Below are 16,041 nucleotides of genomic sequence, written 5' to 3'. Positions count from 1 at the left end.
AACAATCTTGACTCAGTTCTCAAATGCCACTCCGCTCAGTGCCAGGCAGTGGTGGAGGGCGTGAGAAAACAGGAGCACGTGAATGCAGCTTTATCTCCGGACCTGGAAACGAGGGAGGGAGGCGCGCGTCTAAGCGTCACCAGGCACACAAATCGATCTGCACGGAAGTGCCTGGTGAGTCAGTCGCGCTCCACGTCTGCCCACGAGCTGGGGGCGGGTCCCCTTCCGAGTCTCGGTGCTTCGTGGCCACGCCGGCCCAGGCCACGTGCAGAGAGGACACCGGGCCTGTCCCCCGGCTTCTTGTGTGTCAGGGCGGGGGTGGGGGGCGTACTGCTCTGCTTTCCCTCGGGCTTTATTTCCCTCGTCAAGACGACCCTCCGGGGCCACCCCCAGCAGACCAGGATCACAGCTGCTCTGCCCGGAGCATCCCGGATGGGGACCTCCCGGCCACAGCAGCGACCTTGGTCGGCACCTGCTGTGCTCTGTCTCCTCCCTCCTGGCTCCCTAACACCATTCACCGCTCTGGTAGTGCCCCCTGTGGACGGTTCCAGCGATGGCGGGAGGCCAGATCCCGGTTTCCCGGGGCAGCACCGCAGTGAAACCGCGCTGCGGGTACCTCGACGTCGATGTTCGGTGAGCTTTCCCTGGGGTCGTAGTCATACAGGGCCACCACCCTCCGAGTCGCCCCCGGGTGCCGGCCGCCTCTTCGGCTTCTCTCTGTTTACACACAAGAAGAAAGCCGTCGTGTGGTTATTTCAAGAGGAGAGGTGCCCCCTCCCTTGCCCCAAGCAGCACAGCAGGCTGCACTTGGCCGCTGGGACCAGACCCGCCCCCTCTCAAGGGGGGCCGGTCGCCCTGGGCTGCATGTTCTAGTATCTCTGCTCGGGCACAGCCCTCCCACCCCCAACCCCCAACATACACACACACAGTGCCAAGGACGCTTTCCTTTCCCTGGCATGTCCATCAGGCCGGGAGACAGGTGAAGCAGGGATTCTCCGGAATAATAAATCTAAACGATTCAGAACATTGCTCCTGGGGGAAGTTGGCATTTGTGCATTTCTTCCAAACACAGCCACTCTGCGCCTAGAATTGGTTTCTGGAATTCGTACAAATGAAAACCGTGGAAGGCAGGTATTTTGCAAGCACCTAAAGTTGGTTCTGTGCCCCGTCAGTGGTTTTCAGCCGGCACAGGGCCCGGCTGTGCAAAGATCCAGAGATCACCCGCACCTCGGCTCCTGCCCAAGAGGCACTGCTTCATTTAGAGAAAGCAGGGCACCGTTGTAGGGCCTGTGCACTTGCTTCCTCGAAACAGAGAGGAGAGTTATTCCAGGGATCAATTAGAGCACTCCCGGGCTTGTTGGTTTTCCAGGGCAAGTTGCAAGTACGAATTCCTGCGGGTGGCAGTAACAGTGAAATTCACCCTTTCCGGCAGAGGCTGGGTAAGCTTCGAGGAGCTCACACGGTCCTGTGACCACAGCTGGCAGCAATCAAGGTGGACAGTTCTGTCAGCCCCCAAAATTGCCGGATGCTTCTCTGATGCCACCTCCAGCCCCAGGTAACCACCGGTCCGCTTTCTGTCCCGAGACTTTTACCTTTCCAGAGTAGCATTTAAGTGGAATCATCCCAGATATAGTTTTTTTAGAAAGTGGCTTCTTTCACGGGGACAGTGCACCGGAGACCCGCTCGTGTGACCGCGTGCATCAGCAGTCCTACTCTCCCGCGCGAGGGGCAGCCCCCGTGTGGACGCACCAGTTACCCGATCCGCCTACCAGGGGAAAGGCACCTGAGCGTCCCGCTGTCGGTGGTGCCCGGGCAAGCCCCCTGTGAACACCCTGTGCAGGATTTGAGCGGGAAGTCCTATTCCTGGGGGGTGAGCACTCAGCGGGGGAGCGGGGGGACTGTGCCGGAAGCGTGTCTAGCCTCGGAAGGACCTGCACATCTGACTGCGGAGATGCCCCAGGCGGGTTCACCTCCGGCGGACGGTGCGCTGGCTCCATATCCCTCCTACGCATGGTGTGCCCCGTGGCTGTGCCCGTGGGTGAGTCTTGGCTCCCTGCCATGCCTTTAATTTGCATTTCACTGATCACGTGAAGCATCCTTCCACGTGCTTGCTTCCATGTGTCCTCCTTGGTGAAGAATCTCTTCAATCTTTTTTCTTCATTTATTTTGGGAGAAACCAGGACAGAGAGTGAGCAGAGGAGGGGCAGAGAGAGACGGGGCGGGGGGGGAGGGGGGACACAGAATCCGAAGCAGGCTCCAGGCTCCGAGCTGTCAGCTCAGAGCTCGACGCGGGGCTCAAGCTCACAGACTGTGAGATCGTGACCTGAGCCGAAACCAAAAGTTGGACGCTTAACCGACTGAGCCCCCCAGATCTCTTCAATCTTTTGTCCCCATTGTTATTGGTCATTCGCTTTCTCGTTGTTGAGTTTTGAAAGCTTGCCATGTGTCCTCTGAATTCAAGTCCCCCTTCAGCTGGGTCACGTGCAAATCTTTTCCCCCAGCCTGTGGCCTCTCTCTTCCTTCTCTTCACGGTGTCTTTCTCAGCCCAGAACGACTCGATTTCCATGAAGTCCAACATCAGAATTTTCCTCTTCCGTGGCATGGTTTTAGTGTCACATCAAAGACAGTGCTGCCTGACCACCACCAAGTTTTTCCATGCTTTCTTCTAGAACTTTCACGGTCTTAGTTTTTACATTTGAGACCGTGTTCAGTTTTAAGTTAAGTCTTCTGGTTTGGCGGGAGTATGGCCCGAGCTTCATTTCCCCACCGAATCCAGCACCTGTTATGGAAAAGACTGTCCTTTCCCATTGAACAGCCTCTTGACCGTGGACGCGAATCCGTGGACGGTGTTATGTGTTGGTCCGTTTTGTGGACTCTGTTCCGTTCCATTGACGTGTGTGCCTCTGTGTCCTCCGATCCCACCATCTGGATTCGTCTCCCTGTATGGTCTTACAATCCCGTTAACGTCCACTCTTCTTTTAAATCTGCTTGGGCAACGGTAGTTCCTTTGCCTTTTCATACACGTTTTTGGCTCAGCGTATCGATTCCAAACAAATCCCTGCCCAGACGTTGACTGGGGTTGTGCTGCATCCATAGGACAGTCTGGGGATGCGGGACGTCTCGCCGCCCCAAGTCCGGGAACACGGCGCCTCCATGCACTTGGGGATCTTTAGCCCACAGATCCCGCACCCATCTCGTTAGACTCACCCCTCCCCCTTTCGCGTCTCTGTTGCGTTACCGTAAACAGTATTACTTCTTAAATTTCCGTTTCAAATTTTCCACTGCTAACATTTGGAAAGACAACTGCTTTTGTATCCAGTGACCTTGCTAATAAACTCACTAGTTAATTTACGGGATCCTTTGAGATTTTCTAGATTTTAGGTCACCTGTGAGTAGGAAACGTCGAACGTCTTCTTTTCCGGTCCGTGCACCGTTCCCTCCTGTCTCCCCGCGCGTGGTGTCCGAAAGGGACTGAGAGGCGGACACCGTCGTCCAGCCCCAGCCGCGGGAGGGGCGTACTCAGTCCGTAGCAACTAGATAGTTCCTGGTGCTAGAAACACACTAGTATCCCAGTCTGGTTCCTTCAAAAGTCATGTTTGGGAAAACAGAATAAAATAGACATTTAACCTAACCGATCACATGGATCGAGCTGGTTTCTGGCAGAGCGCTTGCTGGCTTTCCGGTCCGCGGCATACAGAGCCCGCTCCCCCTCTGAACCGGGCACGTGGCTCCGGGGACAGAGGCGGCGTGTACTCAGACGGCTTCGGCCTCGTGGACTTGACCCGGGCAGCACATTCACAGGCGGCCTCGACTACCAGATGCGGGTTCTAACCTCAAATGCTGCGTTCGTTCACACCAAAGAGACTGAAACGCGTTTGATGTGGTTTTGTGACTGTCCTTAAAAATATGCGTATTCTTTGAGTCGTTCAGTTTTGTCTCTGAAATCTCATTTCGAGCTAAGTTCACCTTATGTTTTGAAGTATTAAAACCTTGAACACGAATGGCATCCAACGGATCTGTCTCCTATTTAGAAAAAGCAAAGGTGCTTCTAACGAGTGGATTTTTCCTGCACGTGGGCAAGATCACAGATCACACACATAACGTTGCTTAGAGTCACTGAAAATAGTCTGCTGTGTGTTCACGGGTGCTCGCGGACTGGTTCGTGATAGGCGGGGTCATCGGGTCCACCTTACAGGTGCAAACCCTTGATGGCTTCTGGAGAAGCAAGGAAGAGCGTGGCAAGACCTCATCAGCCTCTGGGACTTCACCACCGACGGGCTAATGTTCGAGGCACGTCACCGACGTCTCAGTCCGTCCGCGCTGCCGGGACAAAACACGGTCACTTCTCACGGCTCTGGAGGCTGGACGTCCGAGAGCAAGGCGCCGGCAGATTCGGGGTCTGGTGAGGACCCGCGTCCTGGCTCACAGATGGCATCTTCTCGCCCTGTCCTCACAGGGTGGACGAGGCAAGGGACGTCTGCGGGGCGTCTTTCAGAGGGCAGGAATGCCCCTCCGACGGCTGCACGATCGTGACCTCAGCTCCCCCCAGACACCATCGCCGTGGGGTTTACGTCGTAACTTAAAATTTTAGGGGGGACACAACATCCAGTCAAAGACACCCTCAGAGCGGTAGTCTGCTTTCTAGACGGGACAGACTTTAAGTAAGCAAGGCTACACTTCATCTTCCATTAGAAAATCTTCTGTGTCTGCAGGGATATGTCGAGCACGTACGCCCATAAAGCGTGTAGGACTGTTATGACCTGGTTTGTAGAGTGGATTTTGCCCCAAAAAGTGGATGGTTAACTTTCGGATTCCCTTGGGATGTTCATTTGATTTTTAACGTTTATTTTCAAGAGAAAGAGAGAGAGAGATGAGGGTGAGCAGGGGAGGGTCGGAGAGAGAGGGAGACACAGAATCCCAAGCAGGCTCCAGGCTCCCACCTGTCGGCACAGAGCCCGACATGGGGCCTGAACTCACGAACTGTGAGATCGTGACCTGAGCCGAAGTCGGACCCTCAACCCACTGAGCCACCCAGGCACCCCTCCCCCGTGATGTTTAAACGGCACAGACTGGACCCTGCCCACACGCCTTGGGCGCCCGTGAGCCTGTGGCGTGGCTACGGACCGCCGGGCGGGGGGCGGGGGGGGGTGGGGGTGGGGGGAGGCGCAGGTGAACAGGGGCCGGTCTCTTACCTATTTTCTCCACAGGCGTGTTCAGAGGAAGGAACCCTTGCCTCAGAAGCTGGTCCATCATATCCTCGTCGTCGGCTTGGATCTCCGAGACCATGTTGCAGGGAATAAGGCCGAGCCGGGCACAGGTCTCCCCCCGGTAAAAGCCGTCGGCGTCTTTGTCCCCATACACCTGGAGCCGGTGTGAAAGGCCAAGGCGGCAGGACCGTGGGTTCACAAGCGCCTCGGCCCTGCCGGCACGTCGTCAGAACACGCTCGAACGAACGAGACCGCGGTCACCCACGCGCGCCCTGCACAGCTGCGCTCCTGCCCTCGGCCCCCGAGTTTCTGCCCCAGGGTTTGGACGACGCTGCTCTCCCCATCAGCTGGTGGCGGTGGGGCCACAAGTCGGGGCTCTGGCTCCACTCTGTGCGCGGCCTGCGTATCTGAACTCACGCAGCGAAGGCCGTGTGCGATGACCCCACCCGCGGAGAGGACGTCTAGACCCCACACGGCGGTGTCCCCGCCCGCAGCAAGTGGCTTCCTCCGCCAGACGGTGTGGCGTGTCAGGATTCCAGAAGTTAGGAATCTCACCTAACCCAGAGCTGTTCATCACTCTCTGGGGTCACAGCACCACGCTTTAAGGGCGTGTCTTACTGGACACGTATCATAACCACGTTCAAATGCAACTTGGCGTGCCCTCTGGGGAACCTGAACACTTAGGGCTCAAGGGCTCCCTGTTTCCCTCTGCTACTGAGCACCAGGCTCTCTCTCCAGCTCCTACTTCAGACTCACGACATCCCTCCTCTCTGCTGCTCAGCCGGCTGGATATTTAATGCAACAGAAAAAAGCCAGCCATTGGGACGAACTAAGGAGCTAAGGTATGGTGAGACCGCTCCCCCCTTCCTCGGGTGCCCCCACCAGCCCAGCGGCCCCCAGCCGAGCCCCCACCTTGAGGATCTGTCCCCCTGGGTGCCCCACCAACCCAGTGGTCCCCAGCTGAGCCCCCACTTTGATGATCTGCCCCCCCCCCCAAGTGCCCCACCAGCCCGGCGGCCCCAGCCAAGCCCCCACCTTGATGATCTGTCCTTCTTTAAAAGGAAGCTCTTCTTCTGCAGCATCCGGATTTGGGGACATGGTGAGGGGGTCATAGTCAAAAAGAGCCACAAAGATTCGAGCTGGGAGCTCTTCTGTACCAGGGTCTGTTTCCGACTCTTCATAGAAGTCTGGAGAAAGGTGGTCTCGCTCACTGTATTCATCTGGGAGCAGGTGGGGACAAAGACAGAAAGCTAGGTGATTCCCGCCCGCCATGCCCCCCACCCCCCCGCCCCTCATTGACTCAGAAATGTGTGCTGTTAATACGAAATATGGCTCAGGGAATAAGGATGGCTGAGACACCAGAACTCGTCTTTTAAAAGAAGTCTGCGGTTAACGTGTGGACCGACACCAGTGGGTCTGAGTGGCAAATCGCGGTCATCAAGCACCAGTATGAAGGCCCGCCCCGCGTGAGTCCGTGACAGGTGGGTGATGCTGGGCGGCCTCACCAGCCGCAGACCCGAGCGAGGGGTCAGTGGGGATGGACAGGCCATCTGCCACCATGCAGAGCGCCACCCGTGTCCACAGCAGGCGAGGACGGCGCCTTCCTCCCGTGACCGAGACACATTCGTGTGTGCGTCCGGGGTCATCCGCTGAGCTGTCCGCTCAGCTCTAAATATTTCAGCAGAGGGGCGCCCGGGGGGCTCAGTCGGTGAAGCGCCGACTTCGGCTCAGGTCACGATCTCCCGGTTCCTGAGCTCGAGCCCCACGTCGGGCTCTGTGCTGAGGGCTCGGAGGGTGCAGCCTGCTCCCGATTCTGTGTCTCCCTCTTTCTCTGCCCCCTCCCCCACTCGTGCTCGGTCTCTGTCTCTCAAAAATGAATAAAACGTTAAAAAAATTAAATATTTCAGCAGCAACAAATGCACTCTCCACAAAACTCCCCTACCATCCAGCTGCTAAAAGTTATTCTTTGAAATCCTATTATGTTCTCGTATATCAGACATCATCGTCGGTGTCGCTGTATACGTCATCGTAGCGGGACAGAGAATTCGCTGGCAGATGACACTGCCCTGCTCCCACGGGCCGCGCTCCCACAGCAGCGGGAAGCGAATGGGAACCGCCACCGAGGCAGAGCATAGGCGGCTCACACAGCCAGCCAGGCCCCCCGGCGACCAGGACCCCGACGGGAGGACGCCACAGGGACGCAGAAAAGACAGGAGACCAAGTGAAGAACCAAGCCACTCGGTTTCCTTCCCCAGAAAAAAAAAAAAAAAAAAAAATAGTTGAAAAATAAATAAAAAGCACTTTAGCAGCCGAAAAAGTGGACTTTTAAAATGCAGTGCACTGTTGACGTTATTTAAATTGGGGACCCTTTAAGGACGCCTAGATAATCTAGAAGTTCAGTGATTTCTCTTCTGCCAGGGAACAAGGCTTGTCAATGGGGGGCGTCATTCGTGTCCTAAGTTTTTATTTTGTTTATGGTCAATGGAAAGATCTCATGCATTTCCCCCTACTTTTCAACGTTACCTAACTGAAATCGTGGGAAGCTACATAAGCCACCCCGTGGCCTCTGGGGTCTCGGGTGAGCACGTGCAGGGGGGAGGCGGAGAAAACCGTCAGCAGCACGAAGGCGGCCGGCTTCTACTCCGGGCAGGTGGCTGGTGCGCAGAAGGGGCCCGGTGCCCGCGACAGCACAGCCAGCAGCGCCCTGCCCTGGGCGGACAACGGAGAACGGCCGGGAAGGCAGACTCACTCCCAGGGGTTCTCGGCCGTCTCCGATGGCCAGACAGCGCGAGGGCCGGGGACTAGGTCCGCTCCTAGGCGGAGGCTGGCCACGACGGCCATCGTCCTTGAGGGTCTCGAGCCACCCCTGCGGTCTGCACTGGCCCGCACACCCTCGGCAGCTGGCCCGGCTCAGGGACCCTGACGGTGGCCACACTGCCCGAGGCACGGAGGCCAGGGCAGACATCCGAGGCTGGGTCCCAGCGAAGGCTCCAGCCGGAGTCTCCTGAAACGGGGGGAGACGACGGCAGAACTGCCCACCTGCCCCACGGGCTCTTTCTGGTGGGGCAGGGGGTGGGAGTGTGGGCAGGAGGGGGGCTTCACTGCCTCTTCTTGCAGAGAAGGACGGTGTCCACGTGGAACGTGGCCATGGCCCTGGCCTCCCCAGAGACCGCAGGGAGCGGCCGGGGGTCCGGCCCGAGGAGGAGGAACTCCCCTCCAGCCCTGGTCTGACCTGGTGTGGGCACTCCTCCCCCTCTGTCCTGAGGCTCTGACCCCGGGTCACCCTGGCGGGTTCAGGGGGGTCTCTTCAGGAGGGAGAAAGGGTCTGCACACCATGCGCCCGGACAGGCCTCCTGAGTCCAGCCGTGCCGTGCCAACAAGCACCGTCTTATACGGGTGAGAGCCGGCCCTCCCTGCCTGAGACCAGCAGCCTTCACCGGTAACGTCCGCGGTCATTTGTGCAGGGAAAGAGGGAGTCGTGTGTTAAACATACTTCACGCCGTTTCATTTTCTCCTCGCCAGGAAACCCATGGAAAAGGCATCTCTGTTCTAACGGGCCAAGCTTCATATATTCATTTTCAACTGTTCCTCTGCGCACAGAATGTGCCGCGTTTCCTCGTTCTGGGAGCTCGGCAGCCGGGACAGCCGAGGAAATGGGAAAACCTGGAGAGGCCACAGACTCCTAGAACGGGATCCTCGCCAGGGGAAGGGGCACCCTCCGGGTACACGGGTAAATACAAACAGGAGAAAGCCAGAAGCCGGGCCCAGGGAAATCCACCCGTGGAGTCACCGACCCGTGTCCTGAGGCCCCCCTCACGCTGACTGTGAGATCGACACTACAGCTGTAGCTCCCCAACTCTTGTCTTTTTACATCAGGAGGGGCGCTGTTTCCTTCATTTTGGAAAACCCAGAGAATACGAAAAGGTACGGTATTTTAATTCAATCGTGAGTGCGTTGCTTCTTAAAAACGTATTGGGGAAACGTATGGTCTGTAGACCTAGGGTCCCCTGGAAAAGACCACAGATGCTTCTGGAGTAGAGCAGACCCCTAAAATGACAACTGATATTTGCACAAGAAAAACGGAAGAGGACCTGGGGGGAAAGTCTTCTGGCGCGTCACCGACCACTAGCTCCCGAGGGTCACTGGCAGCTTCCGAGCGCACGACACTTCTGTCCTTTGAGAATATACTAGGCGTTTCTGTGTGTGTGTGAACGTACCGCGCGCATGACACCAATCGTGCTTTTACGTGGTTTCTTGCATTGCTACACGGTAAGAAGTCAGGTACAATTAAAGCAGTAAGTCACAAATTTATGCAGCGCTTTTTTGAGTCACGTCATCAAGAGCTTTTGTCGTCGTTACAATGTTAGCGTTACTCTTTCCACTAACGTCACTAGAGTCTTACTGAGATCGAGACACGCGTGCAGCCCTTTCAATCCTTTACCGTAAGACACAGCCACTCAAAGGCCCATCCCGGGGTGGGCGTCCGCTGGCCCACTCGGACGCACTGATGTTTCCCCTGTGCGCCCCCCCGGCAGTCCACGGCCACGGGCAGACGTTCCCTCCCTCTCCCAGGGGACCGGGGCCGGAGGACACCCCACCCCAGCACCCACAACACTAACGCTCCCACCCCGGGAACAGCAGCGGCTCCGTGACGAGCCTCGCCGTGCCCTCCGTGCCTCCAGTCACAGCCCAGTGAAGACCCGGACACCCACAACAACCGCAGAGGAGAGCAAAGTCTGGGCGTGCGTCTGGCCCAGGCCTGCCTCGTTTCCACAGACGGCCCGTCAGTCCCCCACAAGCCGCTTACACACCAGGAGAACCCCGCCGGGCTCGGAAAGGGATACGGGGGATGACGCACAGATTACGGGAGAGACCAGCGTCTTCCAAGTCAGACTGCGGATCCGCTTATTTTCCAGTTAACGGAAGAGACCCTATCCCGTGAAATTGTCGCCAATAAATAAAAACATCCTAAGGCTGTGAAGGCGGAAGGGGAAACGTTTTTTTCCCTGTTGTCTGGACTTGACAAGGAAGAGAAGTCCAGAAGGAGGACGACACTTAGAGAATGTTTTGTGTTACCACGTCTGTCCGTCTTTCCAGCTGCTGTGACAGAAAGGACAGTCTAGCAAATGTCAGCGGTTTGGCTGCGATTAGAGCCGTGTGTGCGGGCGTCTGGAGGCCCCTAACTTGTCTCCTGGAGCCCTGAATTGCCAGGGCAAGGGGTCTCATTCTCTTCTATCCGTCCCCAGTCCCGCCTGCTCTGTTTCCCACGTGTGCGCGCGTTTTCACGAAAGGCTGGTTTATTTGGGCTGATGACCCTGGCAGACATCTTCCCATCCGACCGCCCACCACGTCCCCCTGGCCCAGCGGGTCGGTCACAGGGACGAAGATGACGGATGTCAGCAAGGCTGGCTCAATCCCAAAAAGGAATGGAAAGAACGGACATGAAGTGCCAGACCCGGGGACTCGCGAACAGGGAGGTGACCGGATGGGGGAGGGCGGCACATGCTCCGAGGACACATTTGGGCCTCCTGGCGTTTCTGTCACTTCGGGTCCCGGCTGCCAAAGCGTGTTGTGCACGCGGACAACTCTCCGTCACTCGGGGCTTATTTCTGTGTTTGGAGATTGGCCGCCATCCCCGCTCCCGTGCCGCTCTGACCACGCGCACGTCCCGCGAGCACGAGCGGGGACGTGGGAGGCAGTGCACTGCGATCTCTCCGGGGCTCGTGCCGTCCGGCCGCTCCGGGAAAACATAAATAAAGATCGGCAGGGAGAAGACAGACCTAAGAAGCCAATATGGTACTTGGTTTTATCTATCCTGTGCTTTCTGCCTTCTTTTTGCCATAAGCACTGGAGAGTTTTCTGCGTGTGGTTGAAATGCTATTTCTCATAAGTTTTTAAACGTGTTTAGATCAAGGACTAAGCAGCCACGTGCTCTGTGCTCGGAAGAAGGAGAAAGGTGTCAACCAGGCCCACTAACCGATGCATGGGACCATCACTGGCCGCGACCTCTGAGGGCCAGCACTGCCGTGGGGGAACCTCCGGCCCGCGTGGTCCGCCCTGTCGGCCCGTCCTGCAGACACCGGGTTTCCTAAAATCTAAAGACAAAACAACGGAGTCATAAGTCTCGCCAGCCTTGGGGGACACAAGAACTAAGTCAGCCAAATCAAGTCAACTTAGAAGCGGAAGCTCTAAAGGCAACTAAACTTAGCTTTTAACTGAAAGGTTAGCTGAATCACCTGGAAGAGAAACAAGCTGCTCACCCCAGGCCCCCGTCTTCCAGACCAGAGTCCCTCTGCGACACACTCACAGGGGGTGGGGGCAAGAGGGGACTCCTCGGGAGGCACTGTTTCCTGTGGCTACTGCTGCGGAAGCCGGAATCTTGGAACCAAAGCGAGAGGGGCCGACACAGGCACCTGATGCCTCTGGCACCTCTGACCACCCACGACCCTTGCCTGGTCCCAGAACCGCCCACCGCCGGCAGCCATCACGGAGGCGGGGAGATGACTGCATTTCCAAACATCCCGCCTGGACCGCGCTGTACGTGAGGTTACCAAAAACTCAAAGACAGAAGTTTCTGCGCATTATCGGCTGTGAAACTCACGGCAACGTCCTGGCCCTAATCCGAAGGCGCCAATCAATTTTCAGGGCTGACTCGGATGGTTCTCCTTTATGGACGGGTTCACTCCTAATTTGCACTAAAGGTCAGAATCATACGAGCGAGTCACAGCGAAACCTCCAGCTCACTGGGAAGTAATTTGAGTCCGGAAGTTCTCAGGGACACGGGGCATGAACGGTGGTGAGGGAGTCCCGGGAATTAGGCGGCTTGTGACAAGCAGGGGCAGGTAGTGGGGGGCTGCAGGTGGCAGGTGACTCAGCGGGGTACGGATCGGCGCCCTCTGGTGGACACACCGCGACTGCACGGGCTCAGACCGGAGGCCTGGCGCCCGGCCGCGTCTCGCCCTTGTTTTCATGGAAAAGTTCAGCGTGACAGGAGCAGATGTGCTGAAAAGAGGGCACAATATAGACATGAACGAAGCCTTGAATGAGCCCCTACTCTCCACAGCCCACTTGCAAGCCTGGAACACAAGGCAGGGGGTGCGTCTACAGCAGATGATGGAAAACCCATTCTGAAAACTGGACACAGGCAAGAAAGGGGAAGGAAACAAAACAAAAACAAAAACAAAACCACTTTGGAAACAATATATAGAAATGGATCTCTTCGATAACTGTTCTTTTTTTTTTCCCCCAGTTATGGATAAAGACCAAAACACAACACCAACCAAACACCAAAACCATCAGTAAAGACTACTGGTGGTGGTCACCAACAGGTCCCTGGGGTTCGTTTTGGAAAAAAAAAAAAAAAAAAAAGTGTTGCCAAACTTTTGGATAATCACAGTTCAGCTAACCCTTAATTAAAATTTAGATTCAGTTGCCCTTGAATTACAGCAGCCATAATCATCGCTGATTCTGTGGGGTGGGGGTGGGGGAGGGGGTCAGTATTCGACAGCAAAGTAAAGGGATCGTCAGCGTGGGCAAAGATCAGGAAGCAATGGGACGGAAATCAAAATGCATGGAAACCAAAGCCAGCCAGCAGAGGGGCTCCCCAGGGATGGCTACCAAAATAAATCGACCGGGGGAGAGAATGGAAATGGATTGGCCTGGCAAGCGGACGTGAGCAGGAACCGTACTTCACACACCAAGGGGCCTTCTGCGGGCCCGGGACGCGGCTGTGCCTGGCGGCCAGTGGCCCTACTGTCGGGCACTTTTACGCTTTTCTTGCAGACATCCCGCGAGCCTTGGTGAGCCAGGGGCTCCTCCCAGCCAGACCTCCCGGGGGTGGCTCTCTCTGGGCTCGGGGGGGCGCCATCGCTCCCGAGGGCGTCACCGGGGACTGCTTGCTCCCCAAAGTCCTCCTCGATGCTGCTCTGCCGGGTCAGCGTCCGTCGCCGGGCCAGCAGGGGCCTCAGGCTCCGCCTACAGCGACAGTGCCCGGGGCCTGGGCTGCACTTGGCCGTGTTCCAGAAGCTGAAGTGCAGCTCCTCCTCGTCGCTCCCACAGTCCAGGCCGCTGTCCGGGCTCCTGCTGGCCGAGCGGCCGAACCGGCAGCCTCTGTCTTCCGGCACGAAGTCCTCGGCGTGGGGGCCGACCCCGGGGCCCCTGGGTTTTGCCGGGAGCCAGGACGCCGGGGGGGCCTCGTCCCCGCTGCGGGCGCGGGCCCTGGCCCTGGCGGAGTACCCTAAGCCCTGCTTGTGCAAGAACCAGAGCTGCTCCCCGTCCTCGGCTACTTCGGGGATACTGAACAGCCCCTTACTGTGGTAGGTCTGCTGGGGGTGGTCGGGGCGCTCCGGGAAGACCCCTTCAGTGCGGCTACTCTGAAAGCACTCCTTAAAGGGTGGTGTGTTAATGCGGGGTGTGACCGAAGTGACATGGGGGAAGGAAAGAAAATAGACAGGATTAGTCTCAGACGCGGTGAGGGGCAAGCATGCGTGCACTCGGGGGCGAAAGGCATGCTCTGGCCCGGTTCTGGAATGAGAACAGAAGGTTAACGGACGGTGCCTGGAGCGGGGCCGGCGGGAGGCGCGCTCTGAGTGGAGTGGAGGCCGCAAGTGTGGGGGGCGGTGGGCGAACAGCCGGAGGCCCGGGCGGGTCTGAACTCGGAAGTGGCAGTCGGTGCGGGGAGGCGGTCCCCACGGCGCCCCCCCCTCCTCTACCCCCCTCCGCTGCAGCTAAACGCCTGTGGGACGGCGGGGCCTCGGCCCTTGGGCACATCCTGGCTGGGGCAGTGTGGCTGCACAGCCCTGTTCCGCCAGTGTCTGCAGAGGACCTGGTGGGCCTGGCCCTCTGGATCCTGGCCCCTGGCGCGGGGAGCCACGTTCCCCAGCCGCCCCCCCCTCCCGCCCCGGTCTCAGGCCCAGCCTGCCTGCACAGCGCCACCCAGGAAGCTGCCCCACGCCGGAGGTGACCTGGCCACTGCGAGCCCACAGGTCACACACATTTCTGTCCTCAGGGGCATCCCCGAGCCCATCCTCCACACCCACCGAGCCCACCCAGACAGCTTCTCCTTCCGGAGGCCCTCCCTGCCCCTGCGGGCAGGCCTTTCCTCCGGGACCCCCGCCTGGGGCTCCACAAGCTGGGGGCCCTGGCGCATTTCCCCGGCGCTGTGGCCGGAGCTCACTGCTTGCAGGGAGGGCCTGGGCAGCGCGCCCTTGCCCTGGACCCAACCTCTCCCCTTTGCTGACCTGACGCCAGAGTCTGTTTGGGAGCAGGAGAAAGGGGTCTCACCGGGGCTTCCAAAGCGAGGCTGCCGTGGGGGAAGCTGGCCCAGCCACAGGGAACTGTGCCAAGGTGGGAAGCAGAGCCCAACCATGCCAGACTTGGTGGGACTTTCTAGAGAACTGCAAGTCCACACCAGCCTGTGAAATCTCCTGATTTGAAAACCTGTAAGAGCGCCGTGGGCACAACAAAGTAAGTGAGCCTGTGGCCGCCACAGGCCAGCTCTGCCCTCTGCCAGCTAGCTCCCAGGCAGACAGGGGATTGGGGGGGGGGGGGGCACTGGGCCATCAGTTTCCTAGGAACTTGTTGCTCTCCAAGCCTCCCTCTGCTTCTTTACTAAACTATTTGCAGAAAGTGCCATCCCAGGGGCTTTCTCCATCCAAAGGAGAAGCATCCTGGAAAAACGGATACAGGCTTCGCCCAGCCTAGCCACAGACACCTGCAGGCAGCTCTGGGGCCAAGCAGGGGGAGTCTTGGGGGGGGCCTGGGGGGAGTCAGGCTGGAGCAGGGGCAGCCTGGGGCCTGCCTCCCTCAAGGAAGGCTGCTGTGAGTCCGCTGGCCAGTGTTGCCTCGGGAGCTGGCAAGAGGCTGGGGGGGGAGCCACCAGCACCGCCGGGAGCTGCGACCATGCAGGATTTGCATGCGCATCTGGAATGTTCTTTGGTGACAGAGGATCTCCAAGGCTCTGCCGGGGGCCTTTGCTGCGAGAACATCTGAGTCTTGTCTGTGCAAGCGGGCACTGAGCTGGCAGCCAGCACCGGATGTTGCCTTCTATCCACCACTCAAGATGCCTGGCTGCGTGTCCTAGAGGAGTTCGGTGGTGGGGTGTGCTATCCCCCAGCAGAACGTTCCTCTCCGTGGCCTTTTCCAGTTGCAAACCCCACAGGGGTCCCAGCAGCCAGGCGGCCCTTTATCTCCCCCGGGGTTGGGAACGGCCACACTGCTGGCTCGGCCTGGCGCAGGGCCTGGTGCAGAGGCGGGCGGCTCATGCCCCGGGACGCGGTCCGGGTACGGGGACGCGCACGGGGACAGGCCTCCTACTGGGCTCTCCGGAGGCCTCAAGCTCATGTTCCGTGAAGGTGACCCCCATCCAGCCTGTCACTGGCGGCCGCACCAAGGACGCGGGGCTCTGGGGGTGTCTGAGAAGGGGCCTGTGTGCGGAGCCCGTGTGGCCCCCGCTGCCCCGCCCTCCTCTGGCCTCCGTGCCCCGTGGAGCAGCGCGCTCCCCAGCTTCCTCCTTTCCTGGAAAATCTGCAAAACCTCTGCTGGCTCTGCTCATCCCCAGCCCTCGTCTGACTCAGACACCTGTGTCCCGGCTGCTGGCTCTGCGGTCAGCATTCAGGGCCGGGCCGGGCGTCTTCCCCGTGCCGTTTTCCTACCCCACTCCATTCCCCGTACTGAGTCGTGCACCCCCAGGGGTGAAACACGCTCTGGAGCTCCTCCTCCTGGGCTTTTGGGGCGAGCTTGGGACAGGAGACCGGAGGAGTGCCTGAACATGAGCTCAGCACCAAGGAAGAAGCCGATCGAAACGGCAGGGCGCGGCCCCGGCGGAGGGACAGGG

At 58.6% G+C, this 16,041-nt stretch overlaps 1 protein-coding gene and 1 long non-coding RNA gene across 16 annotated transcripts in view; one reads left to right on the top strand and one right to left on the bottom strand.

The window, feature by feature from the left end:
- The window catches only part of RIMBP2 (RIMS binding protein 2), a 95,175-nt gene that overhangs the window by 7,015 nt on the left and 72,119 nt on the right, over positions 1-16,041 (bottom strand). For 13 of the 15 annotated variants that reach the window (XM_042963103.1, XM_042963104.1, XM_042963093.1 and 10 more), the window contains 4 exons: positions 11,185-11,302; positions 6,243-6,427; positions 5,193-5,361; positions 617-717 (listed from right to left, as the gene is read on the bottom strand). In XM_042963103.1, coding sequence (XP_042819037.1) covers positions 617-717; positions 5,193-5,361; positions 6,243-6,427; positions 11,185-11,302 — 573 coding nt within the window. Of the gene's footprint in view, positions 1-616; positions 718-5,192; positions 5,362-6,242; positions 6,428-11,184; positions 11,303-12,904; positions 13,592-16,041 lie in introns of those variants that run through there. The other 2 variants (XM_042963106.1, XR_006210214.1) reach the window with 2 other exon arrangements.
- LOC122232803 lies at positions 6,354-7,490 on the top strand. Its single transcript, XR_006210215.1, has 3 exons — positions 6,354-6,437; positions 6,545-6,688; positions 7,204-7,490. It is a non-coding gene; the product is annotated as an uncharacterized LOC122232803 (long non-coding RNA).

Source organism: Panthera tigris, chromosome D3 (assembly GCF_018350195.1).
Source record: "Panthera tigris isolate Pti1 chromosome D3, P.tigris_Pti1_mat1.1, whole genome shotgun sequence".
Taxonomy (NCBI): Eukaryota; Metazoa; Chordata; class Mammalia; order Carnivora; family Felidae; genus Panthera; species Panthera tigris.
This window is presented reverse-complemented; position numbering and strand designations above follow the sequence as displayed.